The sequence below is a fragment of the Corvus moneduloides genome, chromosome 9 (assembly GCF_009650955.1).
Source record: "Corvus moneduloides isolate bCorMon1 chromosome 9, bCorMon1.pri, whole genome shotgun sequence".
NCBI classification, from domain to species: domain Eukaryota; kingdom Metazoa; phylum Chordata; class Aves; order Passeriformes; family Corvidae; genus Corvus; species Corvus moneduloides.
The window spans coordinates 27173726-27195229 of NC_045484.1; the positions used below are offsets into that span (position 1 = coordinate 27173726).

A 21504-nucleotide genomic window follows, 5' to 3' on the forward strand; every position below is an offset into this window, starting at 1 on the left:
GAACTCCAAAAGGGCAAAAAGGTTTTAATTTGGCCTTTCCTGCAAAAAGACCTCTATAGCAAGAGATTCTGTTAACCTCACCCGCTCCTCTACAGGCTGCCAGCCACTGATGTGATTGAATAAGTTTTTATTATTAACTTCTTCATGACTTTTATTGCCACTGATGCCTTTAGTATCAAAGTAATATGAAGTCAGTTCATGAGGTCAGGCTTTTAAATGTGACACTCATTTCAGATATTGCTAACAATAATGTAAATTTCCAATAATTTTGAGTCAGCTTTTCATTACAGGAAGTCTAGAAGTCAACTTTAGCCTTTTTAAGAAAATTCCTGTCAATGAAACTTGGACCTAAATATTACCTTCCAAGTATTGTTTATCTTCTAAGCATCATTTCAAGGTGTTCTCTTTGCTTAGAACTTATTTAGGTCTGTGCCTTATTAGTAAAATATGTAGATTCAGGGATTTTTCTTGAATGTTTTCCATCATCTTTTATGTGTAATGGCTTGAATTAAGTGCTTTTAGCTGAGCCCCAGTGGGGGAATATATGCGTGAAAATAAATTACTGCAGTTGGAACTAATTAATTCCTTGATTGGAAGACTCAGCAGATAAAGTCCTGAACAGGGTAATGTGGAATGTCTTTGTTATTTGGCCTCAGTTGTACCTGGCCAAGAACTGCAGGTAAAACCTCTCCTCTTCCACCTGACTTTGTAGCCTTGAGGCAAGGGCTGAAGAGCTGAACTGATGTGAAGACAAAATTATCAGTCCAGCCTTCTGTAACCCTGTGTACACCATCCTTGGAACCAGGCAGGGGCCTATCAAACTATCAGGGAGATTTTCTTGTTTCACTGACATAACTTCAGCTCCCTGCTAAGGCACTGCCTTATCACCACTGACAAGATTACAGTGGTTTCCTTGATAGTGTGGGGAACTTAGCAGGCAGCTGTGGCTAATCCCGTAAGGAAATGTTCTCCCACTGAGGTACATGGAGAGATTTGAATGCTGCAAATAATTTGAAAAAAGAGTATCATTTTTTAAAGCATGTTAATTCTCATTCTGCTTGCTGATGCTTAGGTGCAGATACACATTAGCATTACTGCCCTCCTGTAGGAACTAAGAACTCAGCTAGAACTGGCGCTCCTTGGCTTCTTCCGAAGTTGCTATCACTGTTGGGTTGAGAAATCCCTGAGGCATATAGCCCACCTTCTGGGGACACTCTGGGAGGTGATCTACTGTAAAGCTGATCATTTGTGTCACTGTCTCTGCTGCTGTGATAGCAAAAGCCACAAGTTCATCTTTATCTGTGTAAAATTGGACTCTTGATATTTGTGTCTTGGCTGGAGAATTGGTGCTTGAAGCCATAAAAGTAAAACAAGGTGGCTCAGTTCATTCCCTGCTGACCATGCATTCATTCAATTCCCTTGGGTGTAAGGAGCCTGGCAAACTATTGGCCAGGCACATTTCATCTATCTGAGAAGAGCCAGTTTGGTCTCTGTAGAAAGTGAACCCCCCATTTTTCTGTTATGGGTTTGGTGGGTTTACCCTGCCTGGATGCCATTTGCCCACCAAAGCCCTTCTGTCACTCCCATTCTCAGGAGGGGAGAGGAAACACATTGAAAGGCTCATGGGTGGGGATAAGGACAGGGAGAGATCCCTCACCAGTTACTGTCACAGGCAAAACTGACTTGACTTGGGGAAAGATTAATTTCTCTTATTACCAATTAAATAAGAGTAGGATAATGAGAAACTAACCAAAATCTTAAAACACCTCCTCCCCCTGGGTTTAACTTTGCTCCTGATTTTCTCTATCTCCTCTTCCCCCAGCAGATTATTTGCTGATGTGCGTGGCTCTGTGTACGTTTTACTCCTGTAACTAGGGATGACCAATGTCCCTTTTCTTCAGCCCACTGGGGCAGGAGAGGGTTCAGGTTCATCCTTTGTATTAAAGAGTTTGGCCAGCCGTGTGCCTGGGACAGACTGGGGGCTCTGGTTCACCCCAGACGTTACACATTTCACCTCATAAATGACACTTGTGGCCAGGCCGTGCTCGCTGCCATTCCCCGGGAATGGTCTCGTGCAGGTTGCTGCAGAACATGCAGCTGTAAAGCTGCAGCCCCAAGTTTTGGCATCGGGACAAGCCATAACAACCCTCAAACTATGACTGGAACAACTCTGTTAAGTCCCCAGCTGGGACTGTAGCAGTGCCTTCATCACCCCGTGTGCCATTTCTGGGCTACCCTTGAGGGGGAGAGAGAGCCCCAGGACCTGCAAGGGAAGCAGGAGGGAGTGTGTGGGTGTGGGGGTTTTGTTAATCAGTGTTTGGAGCTGGCCACTGAGCACCCGGCATGGTGATGTGCAAATGGACTGTAGCTTGAATTTAATGGGTGGCTGCCGTATCCCACATCTAAGTTCACCATCTCTGTTGCTTTTTTCTCCTTGAATCCTTCCAGTGTTGACACTGGGCATTTAGGAGACAACTGGAACTAGCACCACTCCATAAACGCTGGCACTGGGGTAGTGCAAGAGCTCACAACAGCCCGTGGCTGTAGTCCCCTGCTTCAAGGCAAGGATGTAAATTAGGAAGACAGATTTAAAAGTGTTTCCCAAAATTGAAGGGCTGATTTGATGGAGAACAAAGTGTAAGGAAAAGAGCACACATATTCCTGCAGAAGGCAGGTGACTGAATTGCATGTGTTACATAAACACTGAGGGACTTACATTAGTCCCTGTGGTCCATAGAGCATCTTAATGGGAGTAGGCAGAACAGTGTTGGTGTGGATTAGCTCAGACTGTACAGTTACTATGTTAAAAAGTGAAACAAAAAATAGAATTTTATTGCTAATACAGCATAAATAATTTAAAAAAGGAGTTGTTTTGGGAGGCGTACCTTGATGCCCAGGTATGTTTGTGACTCTCTTATGAGGCTCTTTCAATTTTCTTTTGTGCTGTCCTTGCTTTTTAGATCTGGAGAGAATTTTTTTTGTTGTTTCACTTCTTCTATTTGTTACCATGTTACTTTGCTAAAATACTGAACTGAAAGGGAAAAATGTTTTGAAGTAAGAAAAGCTTATTTTCAGTTAGAAAACTGAACCACTGATATTCACCAGTACATCAGTCTGTATTAGTTTGGTAATAACCCTTTGTGCCTGGAAAGTTTTACCTGCTTGGCTGCTTTCTTTGGGGCCAAGAAGTGACTGAAAGAGAACTTCTATAAATGCACTGCTCCCAAGGGCTTTGTACAACATGTGATGGGGAAAGATATTGTATTGTATTATCCAGGGTTTCATTTTCTGAAGAGACAGGGAAGAGTAAGTTAACTGTGTGTTTAGTTCTGAGCCACTTCTGAGCCAAAGCTATTGTTGTACTTCCAGTACAGTGAACCTTTTTCCAGCTTTATTTCCATGGAAGGGACTGTTTGTATGTTTAAAAGAAAAAAAGTTGAGTCTGCCTGTTGATATTTGAAGAACAGCAGTATTTCTGTCTTTTTTTTCAGGATGGCATAAGTGTGGCTGTAAGGTGTTTTGCAGCTTCTGTAGGTGTTTTACCAAAAGCTCTAAGAAGAAATGCAGTAGTTTGCAATTAGTTGTTGAATAGTCCAACATCTAATAGTTCAGGTTAAAAGCTCCACCAGTTCTGTTCTGGGCACTGTTCACTTTTGGGACATTTTCTCACACTGGGTAAGGATTGGTGTACTTGTACCACGGGAGGTTTTACTAAGTTACATCACTGATGGAATGTTCAGCTCAAAAAAATAATGAACCTGGTGCTGTTTTCCCTGTGATTTGCAGATGACCAAAACCAAAGTGGCAGAAAGAGACAATTCAGAACAAAATGCTCTGTTGAGTCACCTGTGGAATATGAACTGTCCCCAATGCTGCTATTGTGACGCTGAAGCTGAATTACCCTGCACTGCTCCCAAATCCCACTCTGGCATTGGGCAGTTAAGAGTTAGGGAAAACTCAGACCAAAATATGATACACCCCCCCTTTCAGACACCATGAAGTAATTAGTTCAGTAGTCCCAAATAAAAAAATTTAATCTTTCTATAGAAACAGTGCACTGTTTTACAAACGTGTTCATTTGGTTTCCAGTACAGCAAGTGTTACACAGAGTCCCCCCCCCCCCCCGCCCCTCCCTGGGCCTTTTGTCCGGAAGGTAAGAACTGAAACACAAAAGGCACCAAGCAAGAACTTACTCTAACAGAACTTCAGTATGACAAGACAGAGCAGAAATGATTACAATGTTAAATATCACCCTACCAATCTGAACCATTATTTAAAATAATTAATTTCTTTAAAAACAAATTTGGTGTTCTCAGTAGTTATAAATCTGTAAAGGTTGAAATCAGCACTGCACACTGAATTCATGTACAATGGTTTGAAAAAACCTGCAGCCTTTTACACGTGGTTTGTACAGGTTTGTGTGTTCTTAAAAAAGTATCAAAACTGTAGAACTTTCATATATATTTACATTCGTCTGTTAGTTACAGTGTTATCACATACAGCCTTTCTCAGCTTTTTTTCTTCATGCACACAGTGCATGGATTTGTAGAAAGAGAGCTTCATACCTTACAACAATAATGGGATATCTCACTCATTTTGTCACTGCCTTAAAATCTAAAATTTGGAATAGAAGGATGCTTGATTACTTCTGTATTGTTTATGCAGGCCATGAGGCATTTGAGAGTATGAATTATGTTTGTAATGCATACCAGGGCTTTGGACACTTCCTTCCTTCTCTTAGTCAAGAATCAGCTTCCCGCTCACATTACACTGTAAATTTATTCTAAAAGAAAGGAAAACAAAAGGAAAACAACCCCCAAACCTACTCAGGCTGAGTTTCTTCTACTCACTCAAACACAAAAGCTTGGACTGACATAAAAACAGGGGAAGATTTCTCTAGGATTTGGTACAGTTCAGGGAGGTACTAGTCCGTTATGCAGTGGGAGGTAAGTGTATTCTCTTCCCACAGAATTCCCAGGAAATCCCATAGAATGAGATAAGAAAAACCAGGTGTTTCTTCTGCCAGGTGCAGGATGACCCAGCCAAAGACACTGGTAAGGCTGGGAGTTTTTAACCTGCTCTGGGAGACCTGCCATGGGGCATCTTGTTCCACGGGCCAGACTTTGGAAGGGAATTGCTGCCCTTCAAAGAGTTCTTTGTGTGCCCACAGCAGCTCCTAAAATGGGTTTTTTTAATCAGTATGAGCAGGGGACAAGGGCAAGGAGGGAAGGAAGTGACTTTTATGTTATTCTCCTGATGAACCACAGAGAGCGCTCACTTGGGAGTGTGGAAACACATGGCTAAATCTTTGTTTCTGTTAATTCTGAACTGATTTGAGAGGTGCAAGATTGCCAGTGTGGAAAAGCATTTAGATTTACATTTAGAAACAAACAAGCAAAAACCAAATCAGATTTGTACCAAGCTGTAAAAAAGCAACAATACAACACAAAAACCCTAGGTGCTGTAGGAGTTTCTCCTGACTGAAATGCTGTAGGCAATAGCTCTCCAGTTAAATGCACTGCATGGATTCTTCATGGATAGACTGGAAAATGTAAAAGCAGCCCTTAAGAGCCAGGATGGAAATCAGGAGCTGTTTTTTATGGAGTGCTTCACTGGGCAGCTATCTTACACTACAGCTCTTTCTTACATAGTGTCTTTAGATTTCACAGCAAACTTCTCAAACATCCTGTAAAAATTCAATTATCCCTAATTTTCATAAATGTAGGCTAGTAGTTTTAAAATATATGTATATATTTTTATATATATGTATATATTTATATGTGTATATATCTATCTTGTCCAGATAGATATATACACAGATAATCTATGCACAGCAAGCCAAACATACAAAAAATAAATACTCTCACCCCTCTACTATATTTACAGAACAGATCTTATAATCCAGATTTTGTTAATAAATATTTCTAAACTGCCTGTACAGAATTTATTTTACTTATGTTGATGGATAGCCACAAAGCATATTCAACATATTTACAAAATATCTATAAATATAGTCTTAAAATAAAGCAATAGCTACTGAACCTTCAGCCTGGCTGGTTATGTACATTGAGTTAGTAGCTCAGCTGTTGCTTATTCACTATCACAAATGGGTAGTGCAACAAGTTAAAATGTGTATAAAAGATTATACATACAAAACTCTCACATCCTTTGGATGTTTGCAGTTCATTATAACTTTGTGGTTACCCTTCTGCAACATAAATAACGATCAAAAAGAAGAAGCAGGTTCTGTGATCCAAAGCAGATTTGTTCTGTGTTCAGTTGATTGGAGCAGCATCCTCATGGCAACCCATCATCTTCTAAGCTTAATGCTACACGCTGGGGAGGGAAAAAACACACTTTTGTGAACTCTGATACTGGTGCTAATTTGTATTTCTTGTTAAAACTCTCATGGCTGTCCCTACTGAATTGGTGACAAGTCTATTCTAGATAGCAATTTTTTTCTCCCCAAACGAGGTCACTTGCTCAGGTGTTACTAAAGAGGTGCTGGAAAATTTCCTGCCCTTGTATACTGGGTAAGGCTCCTTGTAAGGGATGGCACTTTCTCCAGTGGGGTCTTGTGTGGGACCTTTAGATGATATAGGACATTATCTGCCCACCTGCCTGCCCAGAGGAGCTGTATTGCCTTCACTCATTACTCTGGATCTTCCTGCTCTCTTCTGAAAATACAATGCAGTTATACCTGCCAATGCTCCTCTCCCCAGGGATGCTGCTCTGAGGGAGGATCCTTTTCCTTAACTTCTTACAGAACCTCACTCACTTCTCCTTGTGAGGAATGTGACTTTTCTTTAGACTGTTACTATGAGAAAATATTCTCCCCGATTTGTAGAGAAACTCAATTTATCCTTACGATAGTTTAGACACTTGGTAGCAGCCTAAGCAGAGATATAGTGGAATCCAGTAGAGGATGAGTAATCACCTGTCCCATACTGAGGTTGCTCTTGAGGGAGCTTTACATTTGTCAGATTGGTACCTTGATTAGGACAATTACTCTTCCTTTGAACAGAGTATCTGATACAGAGCATTGTATTGTAAGATAACTGCATGGGCTGCATGGATGTTTATGCTTCTGCCTAATCAATGATACTAAAGAAGTTCTGGTTTTTGTCATTATGTGGCAAATAAGCAACACTAATCCAAATTCTGTATTGGAACTCTCAACAGAATTAATCTTCTCCATCAGCCATCTCCTCAGGTACTTACTGCTGGGTACACGTGTCCAATTTGGGCAGTTCGTCCAATATGGATTTCATCTTCATCTTCCTCTTCTGTTGTCTTCCTATAAACTGGATTATCAAAATTCATGCTTTTAGTATTCTTCCGTTTCCAGTTTCTCCAGATGAGGTATCCCCCCATGCACAGCAAGCCAATGACCACTGAGGAGAGGGGAAAGAAAGGGCTGTTAGGAAGGCATGGATCTGCTGGGATGTTCCCATGTTGGCAGCCATCCTCATAACATTTTCTCAAAGCTGGGCTACTTTTCCCCAGTCCAACAGTTCCTCTTTCCCACCACACCTCTGAAAACTAGAAAAGTGTATTTACTGTGGTAAATGCACTCTTTTGGTATTGCACTTTGGTGTGACCTCCTTCAAAGGTTAAATCCAATCTGCTTACCCACAGGAATGACAATTCCAATCACAGCTGCTGTCACAGTTGAACCGAAGCCTTCATCATCATTTGCATCTGTAATTACAGAAGTGTTCTGATCATTTAACTCACTTTCTGGTTTTAAAGAATGTTTTCTGTTACTACCCGTGTTGTTCTGCCCATAAAAAAGCTTTTGCAATTAAAGAATTTACAAAAGGTTTCATAATAAAATTATTCAGGAGATGCTGAGCAGTGCACACAGATCTGGGCTGAGCTGAGCTCCTTCTCCTGAGGAATGAGGTCCCTGCAGTGCCGCTGCCTCACAGGGGGACAGGGGCACCCCAGAGCTCGTGCCCAGTGAAGGGACACACTGGGTACAGGGCTGTCAGAGAAGCTCTGACCAGAAATGGGTGACTGTTGCAAGCACAAAAAAAGGAGGCCAGTTTTAAAAACATGACATTTAATGGAAATGCCATGCACGGATCAGGGCATGGTGAATAGCGCTCTTAAAAATCCACAGCAGAACACTTTCTAGTACTAACACAATTAATGATTTATTGAGCTGTCAGAAAAAGAATGTAGTTCAAAGCCATCTGCACAAATTCTCTGTTTAATTTTTTCCTTTTTTATTATTTACAGCTAAGGAATTAGTGAACACATCTATCCCTCATTGCTGCAGCCTGCCTCAGCATACAAGAATGGTTCCAAAATTCAATAGTGTACTTATAAGAGAAAAGAAGCAATTACAGGAAAATATAATTAAAAAAATTCAATATACCTTTCAAGTTCTATACTTTAAAATGTTTGCTCTGAGATCTTATATAGGGGATCAGTATAGAAAATTTACTCTTGCTAAAATATCAGGAGTTGAGATAGGAGGAACTAACTACTTTTTCTTTTGATACACCAATTCATGCAACTTTTAAATACCTCCTTGTAGCAGGCTGTTGCATTACATAGTTGTTTACTTAATAACAAGCCAGACTGTTTCCAAAGTGGACAATAAAAGCACCTTACTTTTATGGCTTATTAAAAAGGTAATTATTGCATTTGAAAGAAACTTGCAGAAAGAGAACTGAATGCATTTTAGCCATTGGACTGTGCTTTCCCCACGCAGCACAGAGTGCACTGCAACACTGTTCTGCAGACAGAGGTGGTGTATTGCTGCTTTCCAGATGTAATGGAAACAGTGAAACATTTGGGGAAAAGAAACATTTTACTGTTTTTAAACATACATGTCTGTTTGAGGTCCTGCAGAGCAAAATCTTCTCTCTGGACTAGAATTTTTTTTTTTTTTTTGAACAGCAGTTCAGCTTTTCTGCTTTGCCTTGGCAGCAGGACCTGGAGGGATTGCCTGTTAGCTCTGAGATGCAGGCTGGTGTTCCACTGAGGAGAGCCTATTAGTGCTCTCCACTGGGATGCTTTTCTGATAAATAATGCAAAACTTCAAACCTGTGTCATGATGAGGCCACATTAACATGCCAAGCACGGCCACACAAAACAGAGGCAGCTTGTCTTGGGCTGTAGTGATTCCACGTGTCCAGCAGCACTAAAGCTGCACAGGGGGAATTTTTCACCCAGAACTTGTGCTGGATCACATAAATAATTAAACAATTAAAATAGGTGAAGCACCTGCAGAATCATCCATTCTACTGCCTGCAGCACTGAAGCTGGGATGAGCCAGTACTGGGCACAAGGCAAGGGCTGATGTGAACTCTCAGGGCCATTCATGTGCCTTGGATAAAAGTTCATATAAGTTCCTTAACATGCCAAGTGACTGGAATGACAGCGGCCATCATAATCCAGGTGCCTGCAGAGAGACGGGCTGATGTCTCCTGCTGTGCACCAGGATGTGCCTGCACCTGACCCCTCTGGAACTCAGACATTAGGTCAGGTGTCCCACCAGTGCATGAGGAGTTGTGACATAGAAGGAGGAAAGAGGAATCTCATTCTCTTACAGTGCTGTGATAAATTGCTGTTTCCAGTGGTCATCTCAGAATCTATCAGGATGGATGTGGTGGAAGGTAAATGAAGACTTGGGGTGGTGATTGTAGCTTCTGGTACAGCTTTGGGAACAACTTCAGTGGTGTCATTGGCACTGCCAGGTACAGCAGTGATGGTTGTGGTGCCGGCAGTGGTTGTGGAAACCACTACAGGAGCTGCAGTAGTTGAAAGATGTGAAAACCAAGAGCAACAAGGAAATTTGGTTAAAGCAAGTACACAAAGCAAATCACAAACGGTGACATATATCTGGGAAGGACTGTTTAATGAAGAGAAGCAGAAACCAAATTCCAATTCTATTTCCCAGGTAGTCAAACTATTGATAGTTCTCTGCCTAAAGCTACAGAAATGACTTCCTGAAGTCAAGCTTGATTTATTAATACTAACAAAAAAAAGCACTCTGTATTGAAGGTAGCTAAGAAGTTCACAAACTTGTGGTTTTTTTCAGAACTTCAGAAGATTGTGAATTTGTACCAAGAATTAGTGCTGGGCCCTAGTCCTTTTTTCCCCCCCCCTTCCTGCTGTATCTTTTCCTGATTAAGCGTTCCAAAATAAGCAAGCTTTCAGCAAAGGACACCACAGTGCTGCTCTGCTCAGAGGGCAGCAAGGAGTGGAATACAGAAGCCGGTGTTTGTGTTTTCACCATCAGGAAATATGTTCACTGTAAATATGGTTTTGCTGGAATAGTGAAATGGAGATGTGACTGTATTTACCTTTGTAGCATTTTTTCATGTCAGGACCCAGCCACATATTGTCAGGACAGGCACAGGTGTACTTGGGGGAATGGGGAGAGATCTGAGGTGCAGGAAGACACAAGTAGTCACAGCCTCCATTTGGCTGGGAGCTGAGCTCACAGGAGTCTGGAGCTGTTCAAAGATGGAAGAAAAGACAAGTTTTTTTTCTAATTATTTATTTCTTGCCCTTGGCAAAGAAATATCAGATCCTCTGAAAATTAACAGGCTGCCTATGCGTCTTTACAGTTTGTATGGTGGAGTGGAACCTTACACAGTACTATAAAAACTTCCCAAATACATAATGAATGGGAAGCAACACAGTGACAAGAGTAACTCACTGGTATCAAAGATGCTAATTAAACAGCTATTAGCAAATTGCAGGTTCTTCAATAAGTGCTGCTGCTGAATTAATTATGCAGGAACTTCAAACATTAGGCATTGATTTCCCATTATTACCTGTGCTTTCTCTCTCATCAAGAACCATCAGGGAGCATTTCATTTGCCAGCTCAAATAAACCTGATTCAGGGCCATGACATCCTGAGGACACCTCTTACCTTTGGGCTGCTTTAATTCATGAAACACCACGATGTCATGAGGGTTATTGAGATTCTCTGCCAGAATGGAGATGTCCAAGCCATTGAGCCTGTTTGCACTGAAGATCGCTTCATTCTCCAGGTCAGTCCAGAACACTCTGTCCTGCAGGGAATGCACAGATTCCTGACCTGGCCTGCTCAAATCCTGCTCGAGTTGGAGTAAACTCCAGCAGTCACAAAGTTAGTGCCCTGTGTTCCTACGTTGGGGCACCTTCGGTTCATGCTACTGCTGTCTGCAGCTTTTTTCTTTCTATTTTGGACAATGTTCAAAAGCCCAGCTCTCCTACAAGTTTACAAAGTGCTGTGTAATTTTGAGTAGCTCTGAGACTGAGGTGAGGGAGGAGAAATTTGGTAAGGTACAGACAAACTGCATCCATGTTGTTTCTGAACTGCTTTTTCTTTGTAAGCTGGGATAGATCAAAGGGCCATACTCCATAGAAGAAACATTTTGTTACCTTGCTGATTTTTTCCTCCTTTCCCAAGATAAGACCTGCATTAAACAGGTATCTATGAAGAGGCCAGTGCCTAGAGCACACCTGGAAGCTGAGCACCTTTTTTTTTTTTTTTTTTTTATTACTATCTTTTGCATGGCATACTATGGTTGAAGATACAAAATTACTGGTGAAAGAGGTACCCTGGAATTGCAATTACCAAACAGTATTTAATTGCTTGGTCATCTGTGTGTGCTGCTGCCTGCTAAACCCATGTGTATTGCCATAAGGAAAGCCACACTGCTGGACAACCAAGGGCAGCTTAGCAAAAGCAAAAGAGTTGTCTGTTATTCTACCCAGCTATTCAGACCACAGAGGGGAAATAATCTAAGAGATCCTTCCAAATGCTGCTGCTGGGGATAGCACTAAAGAGCAACAATGACTTGGAGAAACCCATGCCCAAAGTTAGATGCCCAGATATTACCCACTTCACATAGGAGGAATAAGGGATTTAAGGATAAGGATTTTCCCGAGCCAAAAGCCAACTGGACCTTTCTCTGCTTTACCTGACCTACAGAGAGTGCCAAAGTTGAAGCCTTTGTTCCCCGGATCATTTAATACACTGATGCTGCAGTTAGGTAAAAGCATGACATAACACATTGCTCTTGATTAAGGGCTTTAAAAACCAGTTTCCCTGCTGAAGCCACACCAGGTTTATCGGTTTCTATAGCAGCGACCGCCCTCACTGAGCTCTCTGGGCTGTGCAAAAGGCAGAGCTTTTAATCAAGAACAACTCTGGGACCTCTTACAGGCTCCAGTCTGTTCTGCATCCATTTTCCACTCTTACCTCAAACACTGCCAAGCCAAAAGGATGGCTCAGATCATCCACAGAGGAGATCAGAACTTTTCTGTTGCTGCCATTGAAATCAATGCAGGACAGTGAATGCAATTTGGAGTCTACCCAGTAGAGACGCTGATTCAGCAAATCTGGAAAGTAAAACACAATGAAGCAAAATGACACACAGCTCCTGCAACTCTTTTGCTCTTGCCCAGCATGTTTTTCCTGCTGGCAGCATGACTAATCTCTTTATTATTGGGCTTCTCTTTTTTTTTTAACACTAGTTCTGATTTTGAATCAGTGCCCAGATATGCTGGGATAAGACCCTATAAATAAGATTAAAAAGGAGGAACATTCTGCTGTGTGTGTGGGGGGGGAATGCCTGACTGACAGCCTTGTACAATGAGGTTCTTTTGTTACCAGGAGCAGCAGGGCAGCAGTAGTTTGGGCTTCCCAGATTCCCTCCATCAGTGCCTGGGTGAGAAGCTTCATCCCTCCCAAAGTTGTTCAGGCATTGGCCTCTTGCTGGAAAACAACTACTGAGATTCCAATGAAACAGCTCTCTAAAGGAGCTGTGAGATTCACATGTTTTCAGTGAAAAAGAATCCTGGGCCCAGAAACCCTTCTTGTGCTTCAGGCTGGGGGAATCTGCTGGTGGAGACAGTCCTGCCACAGCCAGCCAGGTTTGGGGAGGGTGCAGATAAGGGTGGGAGGAAAGGATCCAATGTTATTTGGAATGCTAAGCACTGCATTTCTCTTTCTGGAGCAAATCCACTCATTTTGGATGGGATTCACTGAACAGAATGCAAGTGGATGAGAGCCAAGAAACAAGTTATATAATTAAACAAGTCATTAATTAATTTCTTAATTACTAAATGAGAACATTATTTATTCACAGCAGTAGCACTTCAGCAGTATGTAATGGCAGCAGCATTTCCCCCTACATCCTTGGCACAGCCAGAATTTTCAAAGCCAAGCGGAGAACCTCACATCTGCATGGTGTTAAACACACACAGCTCCAGAGCAGGATGTTCCCTGCTGCTCCATGAAACCTCCTTTCCACTCTGCTGCTTGGTGTGGCTGTGAGAGCCACCACAGCCCTCTGGTGGGTTCCATTTGCCCTGAGCAGCTGGGTAGGCAGGGAATGGTGACAGAGAATGGGTTCTGAAGGCCCTGTCCCTTTCTCTGATATACTGTGCATCATTCATCTGTCCAGTGCAGGATCCTGACACTGCTCCTGAGACAGCCCGAAGTACAGAGACACTTAACACCAAGGATTCTGATGCTTTCTGGACTTCCAAAGGGTTGTCACAGCTCTGCATCCTCCCCCAAAATTTCCCTTTCCCTTAAGGCACAATGACAAACAACTCAAGGCTCCTGCAGTATGAGGTTCTGACTGCAGCAAGACTTCCTGTTTGTGCTACTGAAATAAAAGAACTCATGTTTGCGAGCAGTACTGACAGACCGGTTTAGGATTTGTGTGTGCAGCTGCCTTTGCATATTTACCATTTTGTTTTCCTATTTAACCATAAAACCAGCTTTCCTTCAGCCCTCGTGGGTGCTGTAGCTCTGACCTGGGCACTTACCAAGTGTGATGCCGTTTGGCCACTCGATGTTGTCTGTGACCAGCACCTGCCGCCCCACGCCGTTCAGACCGGCCTTCTCGATCTTGGCTTTGTCTCCCCAGTCAGACCAATACATGAACCTGAGAGAGGCAGAGGTAAGAAAACACTAACCTGGACTTGGTTAAGAAACCTGCACTGCTGATTGCAGTAAGGAGGTGCACTAAGGTTCTCTCCTTATTACAGCAAAGCTCTCAGCCACTTCAGTTAATTCTGCTGGTGGAGCTGCATGCAGTTCTCCCACTGGGTAATCTGCCACAAAACTGGCACCAGAATGCAGAATCTCACCCCAGTTAACTAACCCCTGCAAACTCTCCTGCTGTGTCTGTTAGGTACCTAGCATTCACTCATCCAAATAGCCCAAACACAAGTCAGACAGACTTCATTTCCCAGGACAGCCTCTGTGCCGGGAGCAGCTCAGGCCCATTGAACACATGACCTGGCTATGAATTTCAGAACTGTTTTTAACAACAGGGACCTTGCCAAGGGTTAGTTGAAGCATCTCCACAGTTCCACTGCAGGGTATATCTTAAAGGGCATCTGAAGTCTTGGTGAGATGAAAACTACCCCAAGTTTGTCAGAGGGGCAAAAAGTCGACCGGAATGTCTGTTGGCAAAGGGGTGTTCGTGGTGTTCACACCTACCTCTGTGTGGGATCCACAGCGATGGCTCTGGGCTCACTGAGGTCACTGTTGAAAAGTGTCCTCCTCCTGCTTCCATCTGCAGTGGCCACTGAGATGGTCTTGTTTCCAGAGTCTGTCCAGTAGATGTTCTTATGGACCCAGTCAATGGCCAGTCCCTCAGGGGAGTTGAGCTGGCTGTCGATCAGGATCACCTGCTCGGCTGTGTCGCTCGCTTTGTCGATGTAGGCGCTGCAGGGACAGGGGGTCACAGGGCTCACACACAGCTCCCAGAGGCTGGGCCCCGTGGGCAGCGTGGCTGACACAGGAACCCTTATGGTGCTCCTGCAACCTTCTGCTGTCTCCTGCTGCTGTATGGCAGCAGCAGCATTTCCACAGTAGGGAACTGTCCTTTCATTGTTCTGTTTCCTGCTATAACTGCACAATTCAGGAAAACATTTGACTTCAGGCATGTTAACTTCAACAGCATTGATTTGTGGGATTTATGGACATTAAAAATATAATCTTCAGGGCTCTGCTGAACAGAGTTGAGCTTAGCATGCAATAAATGTACTTAAATGTACTGCAGAATTAGGAGCTGTGTAGCTAATTATGATTCATCAAAGGAATTCATGAAGCTGCATTAATTTGGCAAGTGATTTCACTAGATATAAAGAATATGTTCACTAAATATTAGTGGCAGCCTCAAAATCTTTCAAAACAATAATGAAAGGCAGCAGACTCCACATGGACGTTTCATAAATAACTGAAATGTTGCTCCTACAACCACACAGGCTGATTCTGCTCTCAATATCAATTCTGCTGAGTGAGCTGAAATCCAATTATTCTGAGTTTGCATGAGTGTTTGTAGAAGCTTAGTCTGGCTCTTAGAATAACTCAGTACATCTTAAAACAGTTATAAAACAGCAGGAAGTTTCTCCCCCCTGCCCCAAACATTTGAAATCGTAAGGTGCTTCACATCCTCTGTTCATTGCCCATCCTGCCTTTGCTCATGGAATGAGCTCATGGAATTGTATGGGAGCTGAGCTCTCCAGTATCAGATTAGAACCTTGGAACTGAAGTGTCTAAACCCAGGAATTCCTGACAGTTTTACAGTCTGCAGTCAGGGCTGGAATGGCCATGCAGAGTCAGCGAGGATGACCAGCATGCTGCTGCATCTTCCCTACAAGAATGGTTTTGGTTTGTCTCTGACCCAGCACTGAAGGAATGGTACATCAGGGCTCTCTGGGAGTCCAGCAGTGCTCCCAAGATTACAGTATTCCAGCTCTAAGTGCACAGCTCCAGGCCAGTTAATCCCTTGCCAGTGGGACAATTGTGTTCCATAACATATGTTCCATAGGTACATAAATTCCCATCTGTGCCTGCACAGGACGGAAAGCCAAGAGGCTCCAGCAGCTTCCACAATGGAAGGGCTCAAGTACAGGTGACATTTCAATTCTCCCAGTAACTAAATATTGTAAAAGATCTTCTGACACCCCAAAGGGGACATCACCTCAACAGGACAGGATCTAGAAAGGCAAGTGAGGTGAGCATTATGAAAGATGGCATCTCTTGCCAGCAATTACCTCCTGTACTACTGTGTTCACCTTGCTATAGCCTGTTGACCACAGACTGCTTGTTCCCAGGGACTCCCAGCATCCCAGGACATTTGCTGTTGGAGAGCTGCAGGAGCGCTGCAGGAGCAGTGTCTTGGATAATTCTCTGTGTACGAACTCAGCCCTTGCCCAGTGAGAGACCCGGTGAAAGCTGACAGCTTTCTTCTGAACCATCCCCCCACTTTCAGAGCCCCACAGGCCCCTCAGGGTACCTGCCCAGCTACTGGTGGTCAATACCCAGCACAGTCTGGGCAGATATCCCTGCCAGTGGTGCAGGAGCTACCAGAGCCTGCAGAAACCTTGGCCTGGCTCCCATGTGCTGATACCAATCAGCCCATGCCTGATCATTAGCTAAAATCCAGAGCAAACCACTGCAGAAGCTGCAATAGCTGTGCAAATCAGAATATACACGGGGGATTTTCAGCACATAAATTAAATGCTTCTTTGGCTAAGCACACTCACAAGCCCCAGCACATAATAACTGTGATGGATGCCATAAAAACAGCTGAAGGAGGAGTGAGAATGAGTTACAGAACATGCACTGTGGTCAGCTGCTCTGAATTTAAATCCAGTCTACCAGAGACTACAGTGGGCAGCAGATTGTGTCTGTATTGCTGCCTCCTTGCTCCCACCATTTGCCTCCTTTGTGCATCCAGATGCCAGGTCCTTTGTGGCTTCCCATATAACACTCACAGTGCAGAAGCAGCCTCGGCCCTGCTTTGCAGTATCCATGGTTCAGTAAACAAGAGCCTACATTTAACTGCAGGAGTGCAGCAGGATCTGGCATTGATGAAAAGTCACTCTGTATTATCAAGGAGATAACTGCATGAGCCCCTGATGTCTTTATCAATTCCTAAAAATGATTACCAAGTCTGGGCCACAACAGGTAATCCCTGTCAAGGCAGAAAAGCCCTCAGGTGCCCTGTACCCTGCACTGTTCTCTGGAATGCTTTAGGGGGTACAGATGGAATGCAGCTTTGGGAAGGGACCAACACACACGTCCTTCTCTTGCCCCTTCCTTACCTGTAGATTTTTCGGTAGAACAAATCACACCAATATATTCTGTTTGTTGACACCTCCACATCCAACGCCACCACGTTCTTCAGCATGGGAATGATGCGGGAGTAGTCCCTTTTCACCAGGTCTATCTTACGGACCTCATGGCGATTGGTGAAGATCAGGTATGGGCTCTTGCCTACCACAGAAAATCAGCACATTTGTCACTTCAGCAGCTGTCCCAAGGGCTGGATTCAACTTCCATTTCTTGAACAACAGTGGAACTATCAGTCACTGATAGCTGTGCTTGTACAGAAGCTTTACACCACACTGGAAGCAAGTGGAAACTTGCTCCAGAGGCAGGGCTGTCACATGCAGGCACCTCTGTGGTCCCTGGACACATGCTGCTTCTTGGACTGCCTGTTCTGCTAAGGCACAAGCAAAACTCCCGGGAATGTACTCATCTTCAATTTCCCATTTCAGTGCAAAATCCTGGGTCAGATTTTGGTGACTTACAGCTGGGAGGGTGGAGGGGTGTCAAAGCTACCCTGTTTTAATCGGGATGTTTTCTTTCTTTCAATACTACTACCACTAAATGTTTTTGCTGCACTGTTTTCAATAACACCTGTCAAGAGACTTTCTTTTCTAGTTTCAGCTTCAAACAGCCAAGCAGTGACTGCAATCTTGCTCTGTACACTGTTAAAATATTCTGATCTGCATGATCAGTAGTTCTTGCCTAGAGACGCATCTGCTATTGCTGCAGCAGCTCTGTGCTGCTCGCAGTGAAATGTCTTTGCTTGCTTTGCGTGTTTCCTTTTGTTTCCGTTCCCCTGCCTCAGCCCTGTGAGTGTGTTTTCTTATTGGAGCGTGCTGTAGAGCAAGCAGAGTTTTAGTGCCTGTGGCGTTGTCTTACCTACAGCTTTGCAGTTCTTGGACAGGGTGTCCATCTCGTATCCTTCGTAGCACTCACATTTGTAGTCTCCCTTGTAATTAATGCAGATCTGGCTACAAGCGTCTGGATTCTCACATTCATCTATGTCTGAAAGGAGTGTTTGAAACCCATCAATAACTTGAAATCAAACCATCTGTGATGGAGCAATGCTCAAGTGAATATAATCACGTCTCTCTATGGTGAAACACAAGGGACTGCTGTTTGCATGTCAATTACCTCCACACGTTTTTTTATCCAGAAGCTTGTATCCAGGCGGGCATTCGCACTCGTAACCGATCTTCAAGTCTTTGCATATGTGCGAGCAGCCACCGTTGTTCATCGAGCATTCATTAACACCTGCAGGGGATACACAGATCACCTATGACAAACAGGGGCTTCTAGCTGTGAGATTGAATAAAATGAAGAGATTTCCTCAGAAATTTTCCTATTTCTATCAGTTTTGGTACTGGCCCTATAGAGCACAAGTGCCTTAACAGATAAGAAGCCTCCACTGCATCACTTTCTTGCTCTTTATTATTCCAAACCAACTCTGTGGGATCATTTGGACTCAAAGCTAGTGGCTGAATGAATGGGGAGCCCTGGGGATACAGCGTATGTGAGTCTCTGCATCTCATCCCATCAGACAGCTGCTGCTTTGAGCTGTTCTGCCACATGTGAGAAACTTCCAAGGGACTGGAGGGCTCTCTCCAGGATACTCCTTCTTCCCCATGCGCTGGTTCATGTTGACTTTTCTGAACAGTCTCTCTGCACTTTAATAATTCATGCTGGGGGACTCTCATCTCCCAGGGGCCAGCTGTTTTGAAATACTGTACTATTTTCCCATCTAGCTTCAAGGAATGATCTATGTGAAAAATTCCAGAAAACACCGAAGTGCAGTCTGTCAGAGATACTCCATTAGCACTGAGATACAGTCCTCCCACAAACACGTCCCCCACAACAGTCTTTGCTGGCAGCCCCCAGTGAGCAATTTATGAAGCAACAGCCCCCATCCTCTCCTGGGGCCTTTTCTAATCCAAGGCCACCTCTCTGATCCTGCTCTCAAGTGCAGAAAGGAAGAACAGAATAAATGGATCCTTGTAAGTAGAACTGAATGAGAGGTTGGGGAAAGCTGGTTTCCTGTCAGAAAAAACCATTTCTTCTTGTTGTAATTGACTTACAAAAGGTAAAGAGAAAGTTCTCTCCTTAAGGAAGACTGCTGAACAGGAGCTGTGGGATTTCAGGGATAGTGGACTCACCAGAACAAGGAAAACAGATTTGCTCCAATCTATAATGCAATTTAAAGGCAAATTTTTCATTTATCTTTTACTTCTTGCTTCCTTGCACACTGCAGGTGAGCAGCACAGCAGAGCCATTAAACCGTTGCTCTTGGAAGAAAATGGAAACAACCACAACCCAATTAAGTCAGTAAGACTGGGAAAATACCATGCCAGAAGGAATCCATCTCAGCTCTGGGATGCTTTCACCTTCCTAGCAGGTACATATAGAGATAGCAATACGTAATTAATAGAGCAAGTTCACCAGGCTCCGAGAAGGTGTCCACAGCCCCACTGTGTATTGTCACTGTTCAGTGACATTTATGGACAGAAATCTCCTATTCCTACACTTGCATGGGTCTATAGCAAATGACTTCTAAACATGCACAACTGCTCTCTGCAAAATACTACAAAGGCTGTTTTGATTAACAAGCAAACTCTCACTAAGATGATTCCCATGGTTTCAGGGGTGCTTTGTGGAATGGATTTAGGGGCTATAAATCAAGTGCTGGTTCACTTGCTGCACTTCTCAAGAAGAGCTGAGGAGGAGCCAGGCAGGAGGAGCCTGGGCAGCTGCTGCTCTTCACCCAAACTTCAGCAGTATATTCCCTGCCTGACTAAAATAGCCAAGTGTTATCCTGCCTTCTGCAGTGGTTTTTTTGGGACTCTCAGAGGGCACTGCAGAGTTTAGCCAGGCTAGACAGACACACTGAGCTGGTGAGTGTGTCCTGCATCTCTGCCTCCTGTGGAGATAACCTGTGTGAAGGCATTACAGTCACAGCAACCCCCAGCACTGCGCCCTTCAAGAAACACCTTCCCCTAGGGGCTCTTCTCTGCTTCCCAACTCAGACAACACCTCATTGCCAGCCCAGGGCTGCACCAGTCATGGCACCACAACCACTGGGTTGAGCACCAGCCCCAATGTGCTGTGCCACTGCCCAGTCTCCTATGAGAAACCAGGCCGCCAGCTTTGTTGGGAGACCTCCACGGACAGACAACTGCAACACCCACTCAGAGAAACAGGGAGATGTAGATTAGTGGAAAAAAGCAAGGGCACACTGGAAGCATGAGGTAAGAGCATCCTCACTAGGCATGCAAAACACTTTCTTGTCTAAAACAGGGAGAGACTGATGGTTCTTCCTGAACAGGAGTTATTTAAGGGGCAGCCACTGAGCTCCATGATGTCATGGGAAGAGATGCCTGTTGGAGACATCTCTGCACTGGGGATTGTGTAATTGAGTAATGCTGCAGATCGGGGCTGGTGCCCACAATGTCTGGTGGGAAAGGCAAGAAAGGGCTGCCCTATGGAGAGGGGCACAGTTCTGTGGCCTGGGCTCTGTTCCCCTGGCTCTGTCAGCCCTGACTCTCCTGGCATTCCCACAGCCCAGAGCTGGCAGGACGCTGCAGAGAGCAGCCTGCTGTCGATGCTGGGGGAAGCAGCAACAACATGTACAACCCAGAAACCGCTGAAGTCATCTCTCAGGGGTTGCTGCCACTCTACATGTTTTCACCTTCAAAGCCTGTTCCCAATGCTATATTTTTATGGTGTTATCATCACCTTAGAATTCAAAGATAACTTAGGCAATGAGGCTAAATAAACTGGTCTGTGCTGTGGAGGACACTAGTATTTGGGGAGAGGGGGAATTCCTCATTCCTAGTCCTGTGCTCAGTTCATACATCCCTCCAAGAATAAAAACTGAGTGGAGAAGGGCACAGTTCAAACTTACAGATGATCAGATAAAGCTACTAATTATATTCATATGAAGGGTGATGAGAGAATAAAGGCAAGGAAAGAGGAGCAGAGTGAGAAATAGCATTAGCAGCTACATGTGGTTACACTCAAAGCTGTGAGCACCAGATGGAGGAGAGGGGAAGCAGTTACAACAGGAGCAACACGTAGAAGGCAAGTACTGTACCACATTCTTTCAGAGGCTCGTCAGACCAGTCCCTGCAGTCTCTATGTGAATCGCACACTTTGCCTCCGTCAATGCACTCTCCACTCTTACACTGAAACTTGCTGGGACTTTCACATGCTGACTCTGTCATGTTGGGCAAGAGAGGAAAGCAACTAAGTTAGATGAGGCTCGTGACAACAAACAGGCTGACATAAGGCTCAGGAGGGCATCATTAGCAGAAATGGAATAGGATTAAGCAAATGAACATTGAGCCTGAACATCATGCAAAGAACTTTTCAAGTCATGCAGTCTGCCTGGTCGGCACAATCATCTCTCCCAAGCAATCCC

The 21504-nt window shown here is 44.1% G+C and overlaps 1 protein-coding gene across 3 annotated transcripts in view; it reads right to left on the reverse strand.

Annotated features, from left to right (window-relative positions):
* Positions 1-4008: 4008 nt before the first annotated feature.
* Positions 4009-21504, reverse strand: part of LRP8 (LDL receptor related protein 8) — a 174187-nt gene continuing 156691 nt past the window's right edge. For 2 of the 3 annotated variants that reach the window (XM_032118157.1, XM_032118159.1), the window contains 13 exons: positions 21178-21300; positions 18225-18344; positions 17970-18095; positions 17084-17255; positions 14469-14696; positions 13790-13908; positions 12213-12352; positions 10896-11037; positions 10320-10472; positions 9564-9764; positions 7633-7701; positions 7222-7394; positions 4009-6336 (listed from right to left, as the gene is read on the reverse strand). In XM_032118157.1, the coding sequence (XP_031974048.1) occupies positions 6298-6336; positions 7222-7394; positions 7633-7701; positions 9564-9764; positions 10320-10472; positions 10896-11037; positions 12213-12352; positions 13790-13908; positions 14469-14696; positions 17084-17255; positions 17970-18095; positions 18225-18344; positions 21178-21300 (1805 nt within the window). In that variant the 3' untranslated portion in view covers positions 4009-6297. The remainder of the gene's footprint in view (positions 6337-7221; positions 7395-7632; positions 7702-9563; positions 9765-10319; positions 10473-10895; positions 11038-12212; positions 12353-13789; positions 13909-14468; positions 14697-17083; positions 17256-17969; positions 18096-18224; positions 18345-21177; positions 21301-21504) is intronic. The other variant, XM_032118158.1, reaches the window with a different exon arrangement.